At 44.9% G+C, this 22738-nt stretch overlaps 1 protein-coding gene across 1 annotated transcript; it reads right to left on the reverse strand.

Moving 5' to 3' along the window:
- Positions 1–1095: 1095 nt before the first annotated feature.
- On the reverse strand, positions 1096–22601 carry CALR3 (calreticulin 3). The gene is made up of 9 exons (XM_045991643.1): positions 22479–22601; positions 22168–22269; positions 19106–19309; positions 11312–11406; positions 8363–8551; positions 5050–5157; positions 4843–4971; positions 4174–4266; positions 1096–1513 (listed from the first exon to the last, which is right to left on the reverse strand). Exons 1-9 carry the CDS (start codon positions 22567–22569, stop codon positions 1370–1372), a joined length of 1155 nt encoding a protein of 384 aa, XP_045847599.1. The 5' UTR covers positions 22570–22601; the 3' UTR covers positions 1096–1369.
- Between the last annotated feature and the right edge of the window lie 137 nt (positions 22602–22738).

Below are 22738 nucleotides of genomic sequence, written 5' to 3' on the forward strand. Positions count from 1 at the left end.
CCTTCTTCACAGAAAGTTCTCAGGACGGCACTGCTCCGAAGATGAGCTCTGCAGGATCTGAGCTGGTCTGACCCGTCTTCATACAACTCTTTCCAGCATTTTCTGTCTAAGCCTGGCTCTGCTTCTTTCCTCAGTAACTTCTTATATCATTCAGAGACTAAAGGGGTAGACTATTGAGTCCCATCCCTGCTACGTGGAAATGAGTCTTTCATTTCTGAGAGTGATAACCAACCCCCAATAAACCACTAACCATCGGTCAAAAAGCCCACATTTAGGGGCACCTGGGTGGCCCAGAGTCAGTTGGGCATCTGACTCTTGATTTTGACTCATGTCATGATCTCGGGGTTGTGAGATCAGCTCCTCATCAGGCTCTGCACTGGGTGTGGGGCCTGCTTGAGATTCTCTCTCTCCTTCTCCCTCTACCCCCCCACTCACATGTGTTCTCTCTCTAAAAATAAATACATAAAATATATATTTTTTTAAGTCCGCATTTGAAAGTCCGCCAACTTCAGCCAAAGTGAGAACAAAACTGCTAGAATTTCACCTCATGGGCAGACTTTTCACATGGATCACCTAGCAATGTACCACATATAATTTCTAACATATCCAGCTTATTTATAGTATCATTGGATTCTAGATTCTTGGTGTCCAAAATTTTATTACGTCCAACACAAATTTCTCTGTGCAGAAAGGCATCTTCAAATGCAAAGACTCTTATGTATGACTTTTAAAAAGCAAATTATTTGATCAAGGCAAAAAAAAAAACTGAGCTGAGAAGTAATGACTATTTTCACTTGAGAAAATGAATTTCATTCCTCTCTCTTACACAGAACAAAAGGCCACAGAAGTGGGTCACAGGGTGAGGGAAAGGAGGCAGTGGCTTCTTTATGGCACAACAAAAGTCTGTGCACACAGACCTGGGTTCTTCAAAATAACCAGTATACCAGTGAAGCCTGCTGAACCTTTCTGCATGAATGACGTTGTGTAAAGGTTTCATGTTGGAAAAGGTTAGCGTATGCTGTTAGTAATTTGCAGCCCGAAGAAATAAGGCATCATTTCTCCTTTTTCATGGTAAGTTTTCCCAATTTTTATTTCTAAAACATTCTGGGGGCTAAGCAAAGAACCTCATATTTTTGGCCAGACCCCCACTGGCCTTCCCTGGCTTCTAGTACTCAGGTTTGTCAAGAGAAGACATCTCGGTGCCCAGGGGTGGGGCTCAGGGAACACCAGACCAACCCCATTGAGAAGCATAGGAACATTCTCAAAGAAAATTGGACAAATTACCACATATGTTGACATTTGCATTTTGACATGGAGATTAAAGCAGAAACAAGGTTTTACCAGTCATCTTTATCTGGGGTGGGAATGATTAAAGTTCGTCCCTCCTGTGAAATCTCCGGAAAGTGTTTTCTTGCCCACCAAACCTGCCCATCAGCAGCTCCTGCTCGTCTTCCTCACGGGCCTTCTTCACTTCCTCCTTGGCCTGTATGGCATCCATCTCCCTTTCTGGGCCCTTGGAGAAAGAAACAGAGACATGAGACATTAGCCACTGGGGTTATATTTCCAGGTGGACAGGGTGTCTGCCGGCTCCTGCCTTCCTGCAGGCCTCTGCACTGCCTGGAGGTGGCTTGGAAGAGCCCCCAAAGATGCCAGGCCCTTATCGCTGAAATCTATAAATGTGACCTTCTCTGGGAAAGGGGTCTTTGCAAATATGATTAAGTTAAGCATGTTGAGATGCGAGGATTACCCTGGGCCCTAAATTCCATCACAGGTGTCCTCATAGGAGACAGGGAGAGAGAGATTCGACATACACACAGACACAAGAGGAGAAGACCGTATGAAGGCAGAGGCAGAATTTAGAGCCAGATGGCCACAAACCAAGGAACACCAGGAGCCACCAGAGGCCGCAAGAGGCGAAGGAAGGAGCCTAGAGCCTTTGGAGGGAGTGTGGCCCTGCTGAGTCCTTGATTTCAGCCCAATGATATTGATTTTGGACTTCTGGCCTCCAGAACAGTGAGATGATAAATCTGTGTTGTTTCAAACCAGCCAGTTTGTGGTAATTTGTTACAACGGCCATAGGAAATAAAAACAAATACCATACGATCTCTCTCTTTAGTGGAATGTGTTTATTTTCTTCTTTTTAAGATAAGATTTATTTATTTATTTGACAGACAGAAATCACAAGTAGGCAGAGAGGCAGGCAGAGAGAGAAAGAGGGAAGCAGGTTCCCTGCTGAGCAGAGAGCCCGATGTGGGGGCTCGATCCCAGGATCCTGAGACCATGACCTGAGCCAAAGGCAGAAGCTTAACCCACTAAGCCACCCAGGTGCCCCTGGAATGTTGTTTTGTTTTGTTTTTTTAACGAATTCAGAGAAACAGAGAACACATGGATGGTTGCCAGAGGCAGGGTGGAGGGGTGGGTGAAATGCGTGAAGGGGGTTAAAAAGTACAAGCTTGCAATTGCAAAATAAATACGTCATGGGGATGTCATGTGCAGCATAGAGAATACAGTCAACAATATTGTAATAACTTCATATGGTGACAGATGGTAGCTAGATTTATCATGGCAAGCGTTTCCTAATGTATACACATATTGAATCGCTGTTGTACACCCGAAACCAATATAATACTGTATGCCAACTCTACTTCAATTAAAGCAATAAAACACAGGCATTGCGCAAAAGAGGATGTCCAAATGGCCACAAAAGCCATAAAACAGTGCTAACCTTCATTTGCCATCAGGGCAACAGAACTAAAACCGGAGATACCACTACACACCTAGAGTAACCCACAATCCCCAGCGCCGGTGAGGATGCGAGAAAGCGCAGCCCCTCTGGGAAGAACCCGGCAGTTTCTTATGGGGCTACACTTCTAGTGTAGGACGCGGCTATTCCTGGCTATTTATCTCAGAGAACTAAAAGCACACATCCACACTCAAAAACCGTAAGCAAATATTTATAAGAGCTTTGTTCATATGTCAAAAACTGGAAACAACCCAGTTGTCTGTCGCCGGAACAGATAAAAGGACTCAGCAGTTCGAAGAAACCAACTGCTCACTGATCCCCCAGCAACACCATGGGCCCCAGACACATCATGCTTGAGAAGCAGGCTCAAAAAGACTGCATGCCAGGGAAGCCTGGGCGGCTCAGTTGGTTGAGTGCCTGCTCTCAGCTCGGGTCATGATCCCAGGGTCTGGGGATGCAGTCCCACATTGGGCTTCTCGCTCAGCAGGGAGCCTGCTTCAGCCCTCTGCCTGCGGCTCCCCCTGCTGGTGCTCTTTCTTTCTTTCTCTCTGACAAATTAATAAATAAAATCTTAAAAAAAGAAAAAGAAAAAGACTGCACACTAGATGAATCCATTTATAGGACACTCTGGGAAAGGCAAGATAGTAGGGACAGATACCGGATCAGTGGGAGGCCCTGAGTGGGAGAAGGTTTGGCTCCAAAGGGCCCAAGGAGACTTTGGGGGTGGTGGCACTCTTCTGCATTTGGATTTCTGTTGGTGGTTTCACAACTGTATTCGTTTGTCAAAACTCACGGGCCTCTACACCAAGAAAGGGTAAGTCTTATGGTATGTAAATTATACTTCAGGAAATCTGACTTGTCAGCAACTGACAATGATACCCAGCATAGCCAAAGCTACGGCATAAACCAAGACTCTCATCTACTGCGCGAGGGAACAGAAAATAGGATGACACCTTGAAAACTGTTTGGCTGTGTGGCACCTGGTGACCCAGCCTGTCCCTCTCCTGGGCATGCACAGGAATGATGGTAACAGCTTTATTCACGAGGCCACAAGCTGGAAACAATCCAAAGCTGCATCAACAGAGAACAGAGACCTATGTTCTGGAATATTCACCCACTAAAAACGAGCCACTGCCGTATTTGATAATATGAGCCCCACAGCACTGCCTGAGTGAGTACATACTGGATGGCTCCATTTATATGAATTTCAAAAGGAGGTTAATTGGACATATGGTGGTCGTTTCTTTGGGGGTTGGTGGCAGCTGGGAGGGGGGCGGGAGGTTGTTCCTGGAACCTGGCTAACGTTTTGTATCTGCATCTTGATCTGGGTGGGTTTTCTACTGAAAACCCGTCGAGCCCTTTCCTATATGTTCAGCTCAACTACAGAAATAAGTGAATAATGAATGAGAAGTTCACTGCGTTTACCGTACCTTTGTTTCCCCCCAAGTAGCCTTGCCAAAATTCTCAGCATACTCCTCGTCATCTGTGATCAGGAAATTATCGAAGATGGTTCCTGATCTCACCTGTGGATGAAAATGAGGCTTTCTTACTGATGTGAGGAATATGGCAGCTTTCCACCAAGAAACGGTTGCATTTGGCTCAGTGCTCTCGACAGTAGCAGGTGTTTAAACCCATTTCTAAAACGTCCACTCCCTCCAAGGCATTCGTTCTCAAACTTAGGTGCATACTGGGGTCACCAACAATATTTTAGAAACTCCTGATGCCTGGCCTCACTCACACAATGCTGATTTATCTGGTCCCCGGTGCTACCTGGGCATGAAGACTTGGAAGAGCACCCAAGTGACTCGAGCATTCCATGATGGTTGCCAACTGCTGCCTGAGAACCTTACTGTGCAAAGTAGGGCTCGGTCAGCAGCGGTAGCCCTACCCAAGCAGAGGAGTGACGGGTTCCCAGGGAGGGAGATAGAAGGTGTCTAGAGGGCAGAAAGATGTCTATTTTCTCCCTGGCTATGTGTCTTGGGTCTGGGGCCAGGGGGCAGGCACATCGTAGGAGCTCAAGGAGTACGAGCTATGTGAACGAAGGAGTTTAGGCTGAAGTTCAGAGTTCTCAAACTACAGCAAATTAAAAACCACGTGACCTGCCAAAGTTCCAGGCCAATGGCACCGATGTTCTCAAATTCGGAGAGGTCGTATTCTGTTAAATAGCTGTTTTTCATCTTCTGGTGCAGCCAAACGTCTTTGTCTATACCCTCTGGTTTCAGGCCGTCCTGCAAGAACAAACTCTAAGTGGTGCAGGAGGGTGGGAGGGGCATCCCCGGGAATCGCAGGGAGAGGATGTCACGCACCTGGTACGGAGGCTTTTGCAGCATTGGCCCCTGCCAGTCCCCCTCTAGCTCACTGTTCCAGTCACTTGGCTTGCTGGCACCGGCATCCAAAAAATGCTTCTCCCAGTCCTAAAATGTAAGAAAAAAATCGATTCCCAGATTTGAGAAAAGAAGCTACCAAGAGGCAGGAGCGGGCCCGTGGCCCTGGTCACAATTTCCCCATCAATTTGGTGGTCAAAGGGCCGAGTGCTCAGGGTTCCCAGTCCCACCGAGGGTTTTGGGGCCACACACAGCTGGGATTTTCTCCCTAAGCCTTGGCGTGATTACACCACACTCCCCAAGCTGGTGAGAGGAACGAGAGTGAGCAAAACTCAAAATAGTGGCTAAAGTTAAATGAGGGGCAAGGGGAGCCTGTGTGGCTTCATCGGTTAAGCAGCTGACGGTTGGTTTCAGCTCTGGTCATGATCTAAGGGTCCTGGGATTGAGCCCTGCATTGGGCTCTGTACTCAGTGGGGAGACAACGTCTCTCTCTCCCTTTCCCTCTGTCCCTCCCCCGACTCGTGTTCATGCTCTTTCTCTCTCTCTCAAATAAATAAATCTTTTAAAAAAATGATAGGACAAGAGTGACGATGGGGGAGAAGGGGTACACAGTCACTGCTGCTTAGGTGGTCTGACCTTCTACATAGCAGTCATATGCAGAATGTTCCAGAGAGAGAGGCTGGACAACCAGGAAAGCTTCCAGAACTTACCTGAGGACTGCTGGGGAGCAGGAGGAAAGCAGTTATGGTGTATAGACCTTCTATATATACATATGAACAGTCACACTGTACACAGATACACATGATACATACGCGCACATATGTGTGTGTACAATGCACATGGACACCCATGCATACAATGCTTGTAGAATACACGCGTGTCATACATGTACACAGTCATATATGTACACATAACACCATATACTCCCATATGTACTCATATATACATAGATACACATCGCTACATATATATGTGGTTTAGTAGATGTCGAACAAATACTTGTTGAAGAAATGGATGAGGAAAAGATGCTATGGATTTGTGTTTATCTAAATATTAACATATTAACACATTTATTATAAATGTTTATAAATTACTTTATGATTTTATTAATAGTTACGTATTATTACAAATGTTTGAGTAAATATTAATGTAAATATATAAAATATATAAATAAATATAGATATAAAGATACAATATTAATATAAACGCATAAACATTATCTCCAATGATGCTTTCTCTTTTAGAACAGTGGAAAAATAGTAATATTTTGCATTCAGACTGTGGCTTTTCCATATTACACACTACTTCTCAATGACTGACTTCTCAGTGACTGAGGATTTGGTCGCCTCTCCTACAGCATTTTGCCCCCAACCCAACCAGCAATGATGAGCCGCTCGCGCTTGTGCTGGGACCAGGAAATGGTTTCAATTCAATCTGGGCAGTTGGCTCCCTACATTGTAGGTGACGAAATCATTACACCACCACAAACTCATTTGTTGAGGAACTCACATGGAACCAGACATATGGACCAAACACAGCCAGTCTGGAGGCCCCTTCTGGGAAGCTGATTAGGCCCCACGAGGGAGCCGGCTCACAGACGCTCAGCCCTGAGACACACAGAGTGGCTAGCCAGCACCCAGGTGGCCGGTACTTTCATCCCAATACCGGTGTCTTCTGAGCAGCCAGATCGATTTTCTTTGCCGTCCTGTGCCTTGTTACAGTAAGTCCTCTTTCCAGGTGAAAACTACTGCTCTGGTCTGTTTTGAAGGTAAGGGAGGGAGGGAGAAACTTTGTTCTTTTGCTTTCCTGATTACACTGTCCATGATGACTTATTTGATGGTCAGACAGCAGGGCCATGGGTCAGTTTTAGTCCAGAAATTAATTGTAAACACAGTCCAGGAGCGCCAGGGGTGCAGTCAGTTAAGGGACCGACTCTTGGTTTCGGCTCAGGTCGTGATCTCAGGATCGTGAGATCGAGCCCGAGTCAGGCTCTGTGCCGGGGAGGGAGTCTGCCTCAGATTCTCTCTCCCTCTCCCTCTGCCCCTCCCACTCATGCTCTCTTTCTCTCTCTGTCAAATAAATGAATAAATCTTTAAAAGACACACACACACACACACACACACACTCTGAGTCCAGAACTTTCAGTTATGGCAAAGACAACTGTCATAAGACAAACGGCTCATGGGTTTGGTGCGGAGTTTGATATTCAAAACAAAATGCTTCAACAACAAATAAACATAAACTGAAAACAAAACAAGCAAAACAAGACAGAAAGGAGCTCGTGGTGGGTTGAGTGGTGGTTCCCAGGGACGGTTTGTATGCATCCTAAACCTTGGAATCTGGGAATGCGAGCTTCTATTGAGACAAAGATCTCTGCAGATGTAATTCAGGTAAGGATCTCGAGGCAGGTCACTCTGGATTATCCAGGTGGGCCCTACATTCAAGGGCAAAGATCTCTAAGAGAGAGAGAGCGGAGACACGAGAAGGCCACCGGGAGACGGAGGCAGAGCCAGAGGTCTACCAGCCCAGGAGCTTGGGAGGCAACAGAAGCTGGACCTGGATACTTCAGAGGGACTGTGACCCTGACGACACCTGGATTTCTGCCTTCTGCCTTCAAGAACCGTGCGAGAATACATTTCTGTCACTTTAAGCCACCCACCTCGTGGTATCTTATGGCAGCCCTAGGAAACTAATGCATAGTGGTTACGTTAACGGATTCTTGCTTGTCAGTCACAAGGGCAAGGCTCAAAAAATACTTTATGTTCAGGTTCAGAATAACCAAAAAAAATCATTTTTATAAAGGTTGCTGATGTATTATCCTTTTTGTAGAATAAAAAATTGGTTAAAAAAAAACTTACTTGCTTTCATCTCAAATATTCTGAAACTCTTCCACAGTACCCGTGTGGCCGGTTTCAGTGGCAAATGTTCCAGAGAGGACACTTTTTTTCTTTTGAAAGATCGATTTTTAAGATTTATTTATTTATTTTAACAGAGAGAGAGAGTGTGTGAGCTGGGGGCAGGGGGAGGGGAGTAGAGGGAGAGAGAATCTGAAGCAGGCTCCATGCCCAGCGTGGAGCCCAATGCAGGGCTCAGTCTCACAACCTTGAGACCACCACCTGAGCTGAAATCAAGAGTCAGACACTTAACGGACTGAGCCACCCAGGAGCCCTCTGGGGGAGGACACTCTGATTGTGATAATGTGGACCTCGCGATCACCACCCGTGTAGCAGTCCCACCCAAGTACAGACACACTTCACTGGCGCCCTCTCTAGAGCTGTTTGGGATAAATCCACACCTGGGATTTGTCGCCTTCAGCCTGGTCCCAATCCTTGGACTCTGCAGAGGACTTCTCCATTTTCTTAAGTGACGTTAAGTTCCAGTCATACTCGATGTTGCCGGATTCAATCGACTGACCATCGATCTTCACTTCGTAAGTGAGGTCTGGTCTTAAAATCAGAGCATAGAGGTGTGTAAAGCCGTCAACCTGCACATTTTAAGGGGAGAAAGGATAACGATGAGACCCTTGATGTCTCGGGGCAGGTCTACCTACATGGTTTAAGTCTTCAAAGCCTTGCTATAAAGAGCAAGGAGAGAGGTTCTAGGGACGGGGGTCAACTTGACTAAAAAATGGGTCTTGCAGAAGAAATCCCCCCCCCCTTTGTACAAAACTTCCTCAAGCAGGCCTGAGCGGCTTTCTTCCTTTTGTGTAGACGATGGCTCCGCCCTTGTTGCCCACAGGCGGTTATGACAGGGTGGTGGGTACACACCGAGGGAACTGCTCTGTTTATGAAAAATTATGTGGGAAACAGCTTCCTCTTCTGTACTCCGAAGACACCAAATGAAGCCCAGTTTATTTTTGCACACAGGAGAGAACTTTCTAATGTTCTGAGCTGTCCAACGGTTTAGGCTCTGCAAGGGCAAGCCTGGTGCCTCTCTTGGTCATAGTTAAGGCCTCAGGCCAGACCCAAGGGAAGCATTCAGCAAGCATCCAATAAGTGAGAGATGGAAGGTGGATGGTGGGTGCCGGGGAGGTTGGGGGTGTCCAGCACGTGCCTGCCTGTCTCAGCAAAGGGGACTCCTGCACCGTGCTCCAGCAGCAGTCAGTTCTAAAAGTGGGGCCGGGGAGAATCGTTATCATTGGGGAAAGGCCTAGGAAACATCCATTCCCAGATCAGCCTGACCTGCTGTATCCAGAGATGCTGAAGCTGCTCAGCTTTGGGAACCACTGCCCCAGCAGCTTGAAGGCTCTGTCAGGAGGCCCCTCCCTTTGCTAAGAGCCAAAGGTAAAGCTTCTCTGGTACCCCTCTGCTCTGCCCTGAGGGACAGGGTGCTGCTGTCCACACCATGGCTGATGGCTCTGTCTGCTCGGTGTCCCTCCCAACCTCTGTAGTTTGCTGGGACAGCTGAGGACACGCTTCTCCCAATGCTCTCTGCCCATTTTAGTCTCCATTCACCTTTCCTAATTTCGAATTTGGGCTCATTGGCCAGGTTGTTGGTACCTTCCAGGATCTAACCACAAGTGCTGGGCCCCCTGAGGGATAACATCCACCCCCACACATACACAATGGATCCAAAGTAGGATCTTTAATCCCGACTGAGCTTCAGACCACAGTTTCCAGCAACTTACTGGACACCTCTACCTGGATGTCTGCTGGGATTTCACAACTGATAGTTCCAGTCAAAACTCCCGAGTGTGCCCTGGCCTCCTTACTGGTCTTTGCTTTTCCTAATGATTAAGGGCAGGCTGCTGAGAGTCATGGTCCATATCCCCAGGACTCACATTCCCAATATCGTGAAGTCCTCTAGGTCCTGCCCCTGAAATATCTGCCCAGACGGTCTCCCTGTTCTGCATCCCGCTGAAGCCTTAGCCTTCTCCCTGCCTACTGATCACTCTGTCCCTCCACCCCTCCTCCACAGAGACAGTCTCCAAGGTATTCTTCTAACATGCAGATCTGACCCCCTCCTCGCAGACTCCTGAGGGCTGACCACTGCCTGCAGGGGAGGTCCCCGGCCGTTCCTTCACAGCGGCACAGAACGCCGGCTACCCGCTGTGAGTCAGTGCTCCTTCAACAGAAGCATTTTATTCTTCTAACAGGTAGCCGAAATAGCACCTGTCTGAGTGTGTCATCAGCCTGCGGGTGTCACTCGGGGGGGCCCCCTAGGGTGGCTGACCTGAGCAGATCCTGCTCTAACGTCCCCAGCACGGTCCAGGCCAGGCTTCACAACCTATATTGGCGTCACCCCTGCTCTCTCCCCATACCTGATGCACAAGTGAACAATTTCTGGGGAATCAGGTATAAAACCTATGCACTGAGATGGGTTTCGAGCTCTCTCTCTCACGCCCTGCAGGAGGATGTTGGGCCTCTCCGTGTAGAGGGGACCCGATGATCCTCTGAAGCCACCAAGTTAGTGGGTGGGAACCATGCTGTTGATGGAAGTCACTGGGGCTCTGTGGGGAGAATGAAGACCCCCCAGCAGCTTGGGTCAGGACTGAAGAAGGGGTGGTTATGGACACTTTCCCTCCATGCCATCAATGTGCTCTCGAAACACACTCTGGCCCCCCGCCCAAATTCACCCAGATTTGTGAAGGCTTCCCATATTGGAGCTCTGGGCATTGCGGGGACCCCACGGGACAGGTCCCTGCTTCCTGGCCGCTACCTTCAAATGGAGGGGCTGCTTCAGGGAGTGTACCCCCCCCCCACCATGGGCCCACAGCCAGGGACTTGACGCAAGTTGTGTATTTGGAGAAGTCCTGGGCTGGGCCGTGGAGTCATAAAGTTGGCCCCAAGGCAGAAAGTGTTATTTTCACAGGATCCATGGTAGAAAGTAAGAAAGTATGCTTTCATTTCAGAAACATTCCTGTTTCTGAATGCTTTGGTATTTTGAAGATTAATTTCTCTAAGACTTTTTCCCCCCATGCTGAATATTTATTTCATTCCTTCATGAGGATGGATACAGCAGAAATGTGATTCTGCTGCTGTAACCCTTACAAGGCAAATTATAGTGCAGCTCGCAGTAAAAAGTGTGTCTGCCCTCCCGATGGGTACACACTTCAGAAAACAAGCCAACAGGGTATGTAAGTGTCTCTAATGAGCCTGGTAAACTGGAAACCAAGGGACGGGGGTGTGTTGCTAAGATCCATTCCTGGCTCAGTTCAGTATCTTAAAACCAAAACTATTTTCTCTAAATTTAGGTTATCAGGAAGAGCTAACACAATTCCAGATTTGAGTACAAAAGCATTTACCTTACACCTGATTGATTTCTTGTTTGAGTGATACTGATTCTTGAAGTGTAAAATAACATGAACTTTCTTGATATCAAATCCACAAATATCAGGTCCTACAAAAAAAAAAAAAAAATACAAGCTGTACTCAATTTCCTTCGCTAATGCGTCACCACGGGAAACTCCCAACCATTCATTCCCCTGAAGTAAGCTGCGAGGACCAGAAGCTTGCATGTGCAGGAATCATCAGACTTTGGCATGGATACTGAAATGGACAGCGACACCTTTGGAGTCAAGTAAAAGTCAAATAAAAAAGTGAGTAAGAAAAGGATTGAACAGTCAAAACAGTTAAAAAGGATTTAACAGGAAGCATTCCTGACGTGCTGTCCGAGGCTTGGGCTCACTCTGAAGCTCTGAGAGGTGCCCTGTGCCCAGGTGAGGGCTTCAGGGATGGACTAGCTGGCTGGGATTCCTGCTCTCATTCACTGTGGGAAAACGTATTTGCAATCCTCATGCCTGTGTCCTGTTCTCTAAAATGGGGATGTGAATCAACCACAGCTACTTTTGCCAATTAGATGGGCTAATGGGTGTAAAGCATTTAATATAGAGAAGTTCAGTATTTGTTCCTATTATGTGCCAAGACAACACACACATATTCAGATTAAGGTTTTCTTAATATACTAAACAAGGTTTGCGGGAGATCTGGAAAATGTGTCAAACCTTCTGGGGATATTTGGAATGATCCCGCTTCTGCTTTATTGACCTTAAGCCTTAGGAATGTACTAGAGCATCCGTCTGTCTCAAATCAAATTCCACCACATCCACTAACCCAGGACTGCACCCGCCCCCAGGGATTCTGTGAGGCTCTGTAAACACAAGCAGATGACTGAGATTTTTTTTCTAGAACTAGCAGTGATGAACCTTCAGAATAAGAGAGATCCAGGCTGCACATAATTACTTGAAGGATATTATCAATTTGCCAGAGTGGATGTGACATTGAACTTGGAAGCAGCATCCATGTCTACGCCCTGAGTTCTCAGAGGATGCTTGTTTGTGTAATTTCCTTTTCGTCTTATTACTGGAAAACATCCCAGTTCAATTTTTAAAACAAAAGCTATACTATGCGAACTATTTGTATGAAAAGCTATTACCTGGGGATTAAAACACGAAATTCTTCCTTCAAAAGTGGGCAGAATTCTCCTATTTCTAAGCACCTACATGTTTTAAATATTAAATTAAGCTTCAGAACATGCCCAGACATGACCGGAAAATCTGGACATTTTCCGTTAACAGCGATCATAAAATATTTATGCGCATAATGTATTTTTATGAGGAAATGGGGTAGACAGAAGGGCTCTAAACAGGCTGACCTGCCTTTGGGCAAGGAAGTTTAATCTTTGTGAGCTTCAGATTTTGTTTTGGTTTTTCTTTTGAGATATTATTTGTTTGAGATTAAGCGCGGGTGGGGGTGGGGGGAATGGAGGGGTGCGGGGGGCAATGAGCAGGAGGAGATTCAGAGGGAGAGGGAGAGCGAGAAGCAGACTCCCCACTGAGCAGGGAGCCTGCCACAGGGCTCACACCCCAACACCATGACCTAAGCCCAAGCCGGAAGCTTAAATGCTTAACCTATTGAGCCACCCAGCCCCCCTCCCTCCTTGAGCCTTAGTTGTTGTTTTTGTTTTTCAAGATTTTATTTATTTATTTGATGGAGACAGAGAGAGAGAGAACATGAGCAGAGAGGGGGAGAAGCAGCTTCCCCACTGAGCAGGGAGCCCGGATCCCAGGACCCTGAGATCATGACCTGAGCGGATGGTAGATGCTTAAATGACTAAGTCACCTAGGAGCCCGCCTCCGTTTTTTTATTTGCAAAATGGAAGCCCTGTTACTGGTTTCCTACGGTTTAGACATAATCTAAGATTGCATTTGTAAGGCCCCTGGCAATGGCCCAACTTCTCTTTTTCCCTTCAACATCACAAGCCTTAGCAAGCTGCCCTCATACCAAAGGCTAGAGCTGAGGCATCACGGGGAAGTGTTCTAACAGTGACACACTGGGTTTAACTAAAATGTAACTGAGAGTGCCTGGGTGGCTCAGTTGGTTAAGCAACTGCCTTCAGCTCACGTCGCAATCCCGGAGTCCTGGGATTGAGTCCCGCATGGGGCTCCCATCTCCATGGAGAGTCTGCTTCTCCCTCTGACCTTCTCGCCTCTCATACTCTCTCTCACTATCTCTCTCTCTCTCTCTCAAATAGATAAAATCTTTAAAAAAAATAAAATGCAACTGAATTAAAAGCAAAAATAATACAGATAGTTTACCTGGCTTTTCTTTTTTCCTCCAAAGTAAGCTGCTTCACAATTCAGATGTAGAAGACACGTTATATATAATTAAAAGATGGGGATTCTAGCTAGCGTCTGTGGTGTTTTTGTTTACCAAACCTAACTAAATGAAATACTTGTGAAAGCATCTCTGATTCCACAGGTAATATATTTTTTTTTTTGCCAGATATCTCTGCCATCCCATTTTAAGGGAATAATAATAACCCAAACCAAGCCACTTTGATTTCCTTTTAAATCAAAATAAAGACTTTCTCCATTCCAGATTTTAAATTCAAGAGTAAATGGGAGGCATGGCAGAGTAGAAAGAAGTGGGGAGAGGTCGGGGACTGTGCAGTTGGTGGAAACTGGGTCTATGTAATTCTGTGGCCTTGGAAAAGTCACCTTACCCTCCGAGACAAGGCAGGATTACATCCAAATCCAATAAATAATCTAGTAACATCTATTCTCTCTACTTCTTTTTTGTTTTAAAAGATTATATTTATTTATTTGACACAAGAGAGAGTGTGTGTGCACAAGCAGGCAGAGCAGGAGAGGGAGAGGGAGGCAGAGGGAGAGGGAGAAGCAGGCTTCCTGCTTAGCAGGGGATGCGGAATCCCAGGCCCCTGGGATCATGACCTGAGCCCAAGACAGACGCTTAACCGACTGAGCCACCCAGGCGCCCCTATTCAGTCTACTTCTGTGTCACACTATGACCAGCAGTGTACACAAACGTGAGGTCTGAAGCCTGATGCTGATCATGATAAATTCACAGATAAGCATGGCAAAATGATGACAAAGAAAACTTCTGCAAGACATCCACACCACAAGAAGAGAATTTTAAAAAACGATTCTCCGCACTTGAATTATTGATGGATATTCTAAAACCGTATTTCCATTCCGTTTTCTTCACTTTTTAAAAACTGTGGTAAAATAAACATAAAATTTACCACCTTAACCATTTTTAAGTGTACCTTCAATGGTATTAAATACCTTCACATCATTGTGCCGCCATCATCACCACCCATCCCCCGACTCTTTTCACCTTGTAACACTGAAACTCTACACCCATGAATAACCCTCATTCTCACCCTGGCAGCCACCATTCCATATTCTATCTCTATAATTTTGACTATTCTAAGGACCTAAAATAAGTGGAATTGTATAGTACTTGTCTTTTTGTGACTCACTTATTTCACTTAGAATAATGTCCTCGAGGTTCATCCATATTGGAGTAGGTGTCAGCACTGTCCTCCATTATGAGGCGAAACAATGTTTCATTGTATGGACACTACATTTGTTTATCCACGCATCTGCTGATGGACACTCAAGTCCTCTAGTTTCAGTCTTCTTTTTTTTTTTTTAAGATTTATTCATTTGAGAGAGAGAGAGGGAGAGCGTGCACACATGCACAAATGGGGGAAGAGGCAGAGGAAAAGAGAGAATCCTGAAGCAGACTCCCCACTGAACGAGGAGCCCAAAATAGGGCTCCGTCCCAGGACCCCACGATCATGACCTGAGCTGAAATCAAAAGTCAGTTACCCCATCAACTGAGCCACCCAGGCACCCTCTTGGTCTTCTTTTTTGAGATTGTTTTGGCTATTCAGGGTCTCTTGAGATTCCATATGAATTTTAGAATGGGTATTTCCATTTCTGCAAAAAAAGTAATTGAAATTTTAATAGGAATTAGACTGAATCTATATATTGCTTTAGAATCTGTAGATTACTTTGTCCAGTGTAGACATTTTAACACTATTGAGTCTTCCAGTCCATGAACATGGGATATGTTTTCATTTATTTCTATCTTCTTTAATTTCCTTCAGCAATACTTTGTAGTTATCACTGTACAAGTTTTTCACCCCCCTTGCTTAATTCCTAAGTATTTTACTATCTTAGATGCTATTATAAATGGAATTGTGTTTGTAATTTCACTATCAGATTGTTCATTGTTCATAGGATGCTACTGTTTTTTTTAGGTGTTGACTTTGTATCCTGCTACTTTGCTGAATTCGTTCATTAGTTCTAATAGGCGGTGTGTGTGTGTGTGTGTGCGCGCGCGCGCGTGCGTAATCCCTATGATCTTCTATGTATAAGATCATATCATCTGCAAATAGAGATCACTTTATTTCTTCCTTTCCAATTTGGATGACTTGTATTTATTTTTCCTGCCTAACTGCTCTGGCTAGGACTTCTAGTACTATGTTGAATAGAAGTAGGGAGAGTGGGCATCCTTGCCTTGTTTCAGATCTTAAGGGAAAAGCTTTGTCTTTCACCACTGAGTGTGTTTACTGTGGGATTTTCATAGATGGTTTTTATTATATTGAAGTAGTTTCTTGCTATTCCTAGTTTGTCGACTTTTTATCTTCAAATGATAAAATTTTTGATGATCATGTGTTTTTCTTTCATTCTGTTGATGTATCATATAATATTGACTGATTTTCATATTTCAAATCATCCTTGCAGACCAGGAAGAAATACCACTTGGTCATGGTATATAATCCTTTTTAATATGCTGCTGAATTCTTTTTGGGTATTTTCTCGAGAATTTTTGCATCAGTGTCCATAAACATACTGTTCTATAGTTTTCTTTTCTTGTAGTGTCTGGCTTTGGTGTCAGGATAATGCTGGCTTCATAGAATGAGTTGGGAAATACATGTTCCCGCCCCTTCAATTTTTTTTGTAAAGTTTGAAAAGGATTGGTATTAGTTTTTCTTTAAATATTTGGTAGAATTCATGAGAGATTCATCAGATTCAGGACTTTTCTTTGGAGAGTTTGGCTTACTGCCCTCTTTACTATTTATAAGTCTCTTTGAATTTTCTATTTCTTCATGATAGAGTCTTGGCAGGGTTTGTGTTTCTAGGAATTTGTCTATTTCATCAAGGTAATCCAATTTTGGGGTATACAACTGTTCTTAGCACTATCTTACAATTATTTTTATTTCTGTAGAATTGGTAGTAACATCCCATTTCTGGTTTTAGTAAATTGAGTCTCCTTTTCCATTTAGCTAAATCCATTTAGCTAAAGGTTTTGTAAATTTTGTCGATCTTTTTGGAGAAGTTTTGATTTCACTGATTTTCTCTGTTCTTCTATTCATGATTTCATTTATCTCTGCTCTAATCCCTGTCCACTTCTCCATTCAATTCTACCAGGTTTTGCTTCACATATTTTGATGTTCATGAGGAGTGTAGATGTTTGTAATTGTTACAGCTTCTTGTTATATTGACCTTGTTACTAATATGTAATGTCCTTTGATGCTTATAACCTTTCTGATTTATTTAAGGTCTATTTATATTAGTATATGAATATAAATTAATATAGCCACCCTGCTCTCTTTTGGGTACTATTTGCCTGGAATATCTTTTCCCTTCTGTTCACTTTCAACGTGTTTCTTTGGATCTCAAATGAGTGTTTTGTAGAATGCATATGGTTGGCTCATGTGTTGTTTTTTTTTTAAGATTCTTTCTTTCTTTTTTTCTTTCTTTCTTTCTTTGCCAGAGAAATCACAGTAGGCAGAAGTAGGCAGAGAGGCAGGCAGAGAGAGAGGGAGAAGCAGGCTCCCTGCTGAGTAGAGAGCCTGATGCGGGGATTGATCCCAGGACTCTGGGATCATGACCTTAGCAGAAGGCAGAGGATTAACCCCCTGAGCCACCCAGGTGCCGCAGAGGAAGAAGCAGGCTCCCCACTGAGCAAGGAGCCTGTTGTGGGACTCGATCCCAGGACCTTGGGGTCATGATCTGAACCAAAGGCAGATGTTTAACCAGCTGAGTCACCCAGGTGCCCCTCTGGCTCATGTGTTTTTATCCATTCTGCCAATCTCTGTCTTTTGACTAGAGATTTTCATCCATTTACATTTAATTACTGATAAGAAGGGACTCACTTCTGTCACTCTATTTGTTGTCTATATGCCCTACAGCTTTCCTGTTCCTCATTTCCTGCAATGCTGTCTTCTTTTTAGTAGAGTTTTTGTAGGGAAATGTTTGAATTCCTTTTTAATTTCATTTTGTGTATATTCTATAGCTATTTCTTTGTGGTTATCATATGGATTACATTTAACATCCTAAAGTTATAATGCTCTAATTTGAATTTATACCAGTTTAACTTCAATAGCACACAAAACTACTGTTCACCTCTTTGCAACTCTGTGATCAGAAGCAGCAATCCTCAATGAGAACTCAGTTCCCTGATATTTAGAGGACAGGGTCTTTTTTGCCCACCATTTCTGTGGCAAGCTGTGTGTAGGCTGCTCCTACACACACACACATACAAGGCATAGCTGTCTGCCTTGTGGCTTGAAATGGGAGATGTGTATATCCACTCTGCTAGGAGCTGAAATTGACCAAAATTAAACTCCCCATTCTTCCCCTGGAAGGAGCAATCCTTCCATAGACTTCAGAGTTCCAAAACAGTTACATCAGATCCTGTTGTTATGATTGTTATCTAGGTAGGGAGATGGATTCCTGAAGCTTCCTACTCGATTTTCCCAGACTCCTCTTCATTCTGAAAGTTTTTTGAATCCATACGTTTCAGGTATGTCTTGTTCCTGTGGCCCAAAGTGGTCCCATCCTGATTCTAGCACAACTTTCAATCAATTACTTCTGCTATCAGGAGATATTTAAAGTGTTCCAGGGGCCAGCAGGGGCTAGAGAAGAAACATTTTGGCCTTCCTTTCATTTTCATTGTCGAAAACATTATCCTTCAGTTTTTTTAATCATTAAAAATGTTAAAACCCATTCTCAGCTCATGGGGCTTAACAAACAGGCCATGGGTTGATGTGGCCCTTGGCCAAGGTCTTCTGACTCCTGATAAACTCCAAGTACCAGGGACTACATTGATATTAAATGACCAACTTTCTCAAAAGTATAATGGGGGGTGCCTGGCGGGCTCAGTCGATTAAGCAGCCAACTCTTGATTTCAGCTCAGGTTATGGTCTCAGGGTGCTGGGATTGAGTCCATGTCTGGCTCCATGCTCAGCAGGGAGTCTGTTTCAGGATTCCCTTTCTCTCTCTCTCTCTCCCTCTCTCTGCCTCCCTCCCCCACTCACACTCTATCTCTCAAATAAATAAATAATTTTTAAAAAGAAGTTACAATAGAGGGATGCCTGGGGGGCTCAGTCAGTTAACCATCTGCCTTCAGCTCCGGTCATGATCTCAGGGTCCTGGGATTGAGTGGCACTTTGGGCTGCCTGCTCAGCAGGGAGTCTGCTTCTCCCTCTGCTTCCTCCCTCCTCCCTCCCTTCTCCCTCTGCTGCTCCCTCTTCTTGTGTTCCTTCTCTCCCTGTCTCTCTCTCTCTCTCTCTCTGTCAAATAAATAAATAAATAAATAAACAAATAAAATAGTACAATAGGATGGTATAGTTGTCTTTTCATATTAATTAGGTTAAACAGTACTAAAAACCTTTGGTTAGATATACTCAATACTATTTTGGCAAAGTCTTAGTCAGGATTTTATGAAGTGGAAGGATTCAAAGTCCCCAGAAATGGTTGTTTTGTACTATCTAAACTCACCAAACATAATATAGTACTGGGATTTTCCGTTCAGGTTCTTCTGATCCACGTCTGCAGGGAAAATCTTAACGTAGCCCCCTCCACAGTCCATCTTCTGCTCGTGTTTTACTGTGTATTGAATGACCAGAGTCTTCCCTTTATTGCTAAACGGTTTGAATCGTGCAGAGATGGCATAGAATCGGCCATTTTGAGTGGTTTGCAGACCTTTAAACAAACAAACAAAAAAATACTCATGAAGGATTGGGAATGACACTGCGCTCAGTGCTGCCGGGAATTAAATGGTCGTCCTTTCCCCACCCTCAATAATAACAACTTATGTCACTCTGGAGGCTGAAACATATTTTCACAGTAACACATGACAGGTATACCAGTAACAGGCTCTCTGCTGCTATGGAACTTTCCATGCTCTGTTGCTTTTGTGCTCAATACACCACTGTCATGCCCTAAGTTAAAGAGACACTTCAGCTTTAAATGACAAATATGCAACTTAATTATGGATGAAAAGTTAATTTTGCTTCATCTTCCAAAGAAAGGGTGGGAATATACAATAAAGCTTGTGTAGCAACTTAATTAAAAAAAAAAAAACAAAACAGAGCATCCCACATCTTTTCTTGAATTCTATCTTAAAACAGTTGCTTAAAGGGTGCCTGGGTGGCTCAGTCGTTAAGTGGCTAAATTCAGCTCAGGTCATAATCCCAGGGTCCTGGGATCAAGCCCAGCATCAGGCTCCCTGCTCAGAGGGAAGCCTGCTTCTTCCTCTCCCACTCCCTCTGCTTGTGTTCGCTCTCTTACTGTCTCTCTGTGTGTGTCACATAAAAAAATATATATAGTTGCTTAAGACACACTACAGTAGACAGAGTACAGAGCACTGTCCTGGGAAAAGTGCTTCACTGATGGGATGTGCTGGCCCACAGCTGTCCTCTTTTTACAAAAATACCCTTTTGTCACATGAATCATCTCATATTTTATAAGTTTCAGTGCTCACTTCAAGACTAACCCTCCCCCCTTTCAGTATCATTAGGCTCTATGCCAAATCCTTATCTTATATTGGAGAAGAAGACAAACTTGAAAACAGAGGCCGTCTTCCTATAACCTAGTCTTCTCTGCTCCACATTCCTGCCCCCCGTACCTGCCAACCTTGAGATCCATCATAAATGCCCTTGGCATTTTCATATTCTATCAATATGTCCAAGCCTGAACTCATGGCTAACTGCTCACTACCACACTCATCTTTCTCTTTCTTCCATTCTCTTCTCCTCCTTCCTTTTCTCAAATAATTCATACGCTTGCCCCCCTCCTCTACCCTCTTACCTACCAAGCAATTCCTAAGGCTAAGAATCACCACCTCCCCCTCTCTCACCACCCTCCTCAGCCACCTTCATCATGCCTCAACACTCCTCATCTCTGTCCAACTAAATTCTATTTATCTTCCCATCCACCACATCTGTGTGAAGGTCCTGGAAGACCACAATGAAAGGAGGCAAATTAACCAGTATCCCCAGTGCCTTGACCATGTGTGCTCACAGTAGATGTGTGCCGGAGTGAACGAAACACAGAGCCTCGGGATCCCAGACTGGACAAGAAAAAAAAACAGCATGGAGGAAAACCCAAATGACTCTTAAGTGGACATGCTTATCCTTGGATAAACCTGATGGAACTACCTGCTAATTTCACTCTACTTTTGACCTTTGGGCTGTATTTTTTTAAAAAGATTTTATTTGTTTATTTATTTGTCAGAGAGAGAGAGAGAGAGAGCATGCACAAACAGGCAGTGGCAGGCAGAGGCAGAAAGAGACCCCACCCCAGAGCCGAAGGCAGCAGCTTAACTGACTGAGCCCCCCAGGTGTCCCTGGGCTGAATTTTGATCAACTCGTTGGATCAACATGTAATACAGAAAACAAGGCATATATAGTAGCAAACTGGAAGCTGCCAACAGGACAACCCTGCAGTAACAGACTCAAGATGGAGGTTGAGTGGAAGGTTGGTGAAGAGGGAAACTTTTCATCTAAATCAGGGGTCTGGGGGGTGCCTGGGTGGCTCAGTGGTTTAAGCCTCTGCCTTCGGCTCAGGTCATGATCTCGGGGTCCTGGGATTGAGTCCCGCATCGGGCTCTCCGCTCGGCAGGGAGCCTGCTTCCCTCTCTCCCTCTCTCTCTCTGCCTGCCTCTCTGCCTACTGTGATCTCTCTCTGTCAAATAAATAAATAAAATCTTTAAAAAAAAATAAAATAAATCAGGGGTCTGCAAACCTTTTCTGCAAAGCCAGAGAACAAATATTTTAGACTTTCTGGGCCATATGGTCTCTGTCCCAACTTACTGCCTTTGTAGCACAAAAAAAAGCCATAGCTCTATGTAAATGAATGGGCAGGACTGTGTTCCATTAATACTTTACTTATGGACCCTAAAATTTCGTATATTTCACTGAATTTTATGTAATTTTTATATGACACAAATACTACTCCCCTTTTGATATTCCCCCAACAATTAAAAAATGTAAAAAATCATTCTTATCTCACCATCTATGCAAAAAACAGGTGGTAAACAAGTTGTGGTGTGTCCACCTTTTATCAACAGAAATGAGAAGACAGAAGTCATCCTTGCCACCAGAAATGAACTGACTTGGGGTGGGGGGTAGGTGGAGGGTGCAAGGGGGACCTCTGAAAATATTCCCTATCTTGACCAGGGTGTATAGATGTAAACACTCATCTTTCTGTACCCTTAAGATCTATGCACCTGACAACATGTACCTTTTAACCTCATTTTTTCCCTCTTAAAGTGAAAACAAAAATGAGAAATATCCCTTAACCTTTTTCCCTTTGCAGGTCAGAGACCTGGGGTCTCCAAACTCATGAGACCAGCTGGTATCCAATGGGGCGATCTTGGGCAAGTAAAGAAAGGAAAAAGAAAAAATAATGCCAGACCTTATCCAAGCCTTAGTTTTCCTGCCAGTGAACGGGCTGTAAGAGGTGTGAGGGGTTGTGCCACGTCTATCCTGCAAGGCTGCTACAGTGGTGGTGGTGGGGGGTGACCCTTAGCTCGACGTTCTCACCATTCCTACACTAACCTTTGTCTTTCTCTTTATGGCCATAAAATTTCCCCGACGAGAGTCTAAAATGCCCAAATTGAGAGTCATTGGTGGACTGCACCCATCGGTTCCTCCAGCGCTCTGTGGGGGGAAACAACAGCGGTTAGGGCTGAAAGTGTTCACTTAAGTCATGAAAGGTGTATTGGGCGGGGGGAAGGAGAGGGAGGCTTGAGGCTTCGAAGCTTTGAGGCTCCACCACCACCAATCACGCGGTGATGGACGGGGGCCACTAGTGACTCCGGCTATTGGCTTACGCCCCCATTCCACCACCACGGGCGTCGCCTCTTCACCTCCGTCTAGAAATTCCTCTTGGAAGTAGACAGTGGCCAGCGCCACCCTCAGCATGCAGACCGCCAAAAGCGGAACGTGAGCCACAGCCATGAAAGGCGCGCTGCACTTCTTCTCATAACCACGCTTTAGCTCCCAGCTGTCTCCGAGGCGTGCCGGGCCGCCCCGGAACTACAACTCCCGTCACGCCTCGCGATTGTGATCTGAGGCTCCATTGGCCCCCAGCGCGCAGTGCACGCCGGGCCCGCCCCGGCACTATTAC

This window comes from Meles meles, chromosome 20, assembly GCF_922984935.1.
Source record: "Meles meles chromosome 20, mMelMel3.1 paternal haplotype, whole genome shotgun sequence".
NCBI classification, from domain to species: Eukaryota; Metazoa; Chordata; class Mammalia; order Carnivora; family Mustelidae; genus Meles; species Meles meles.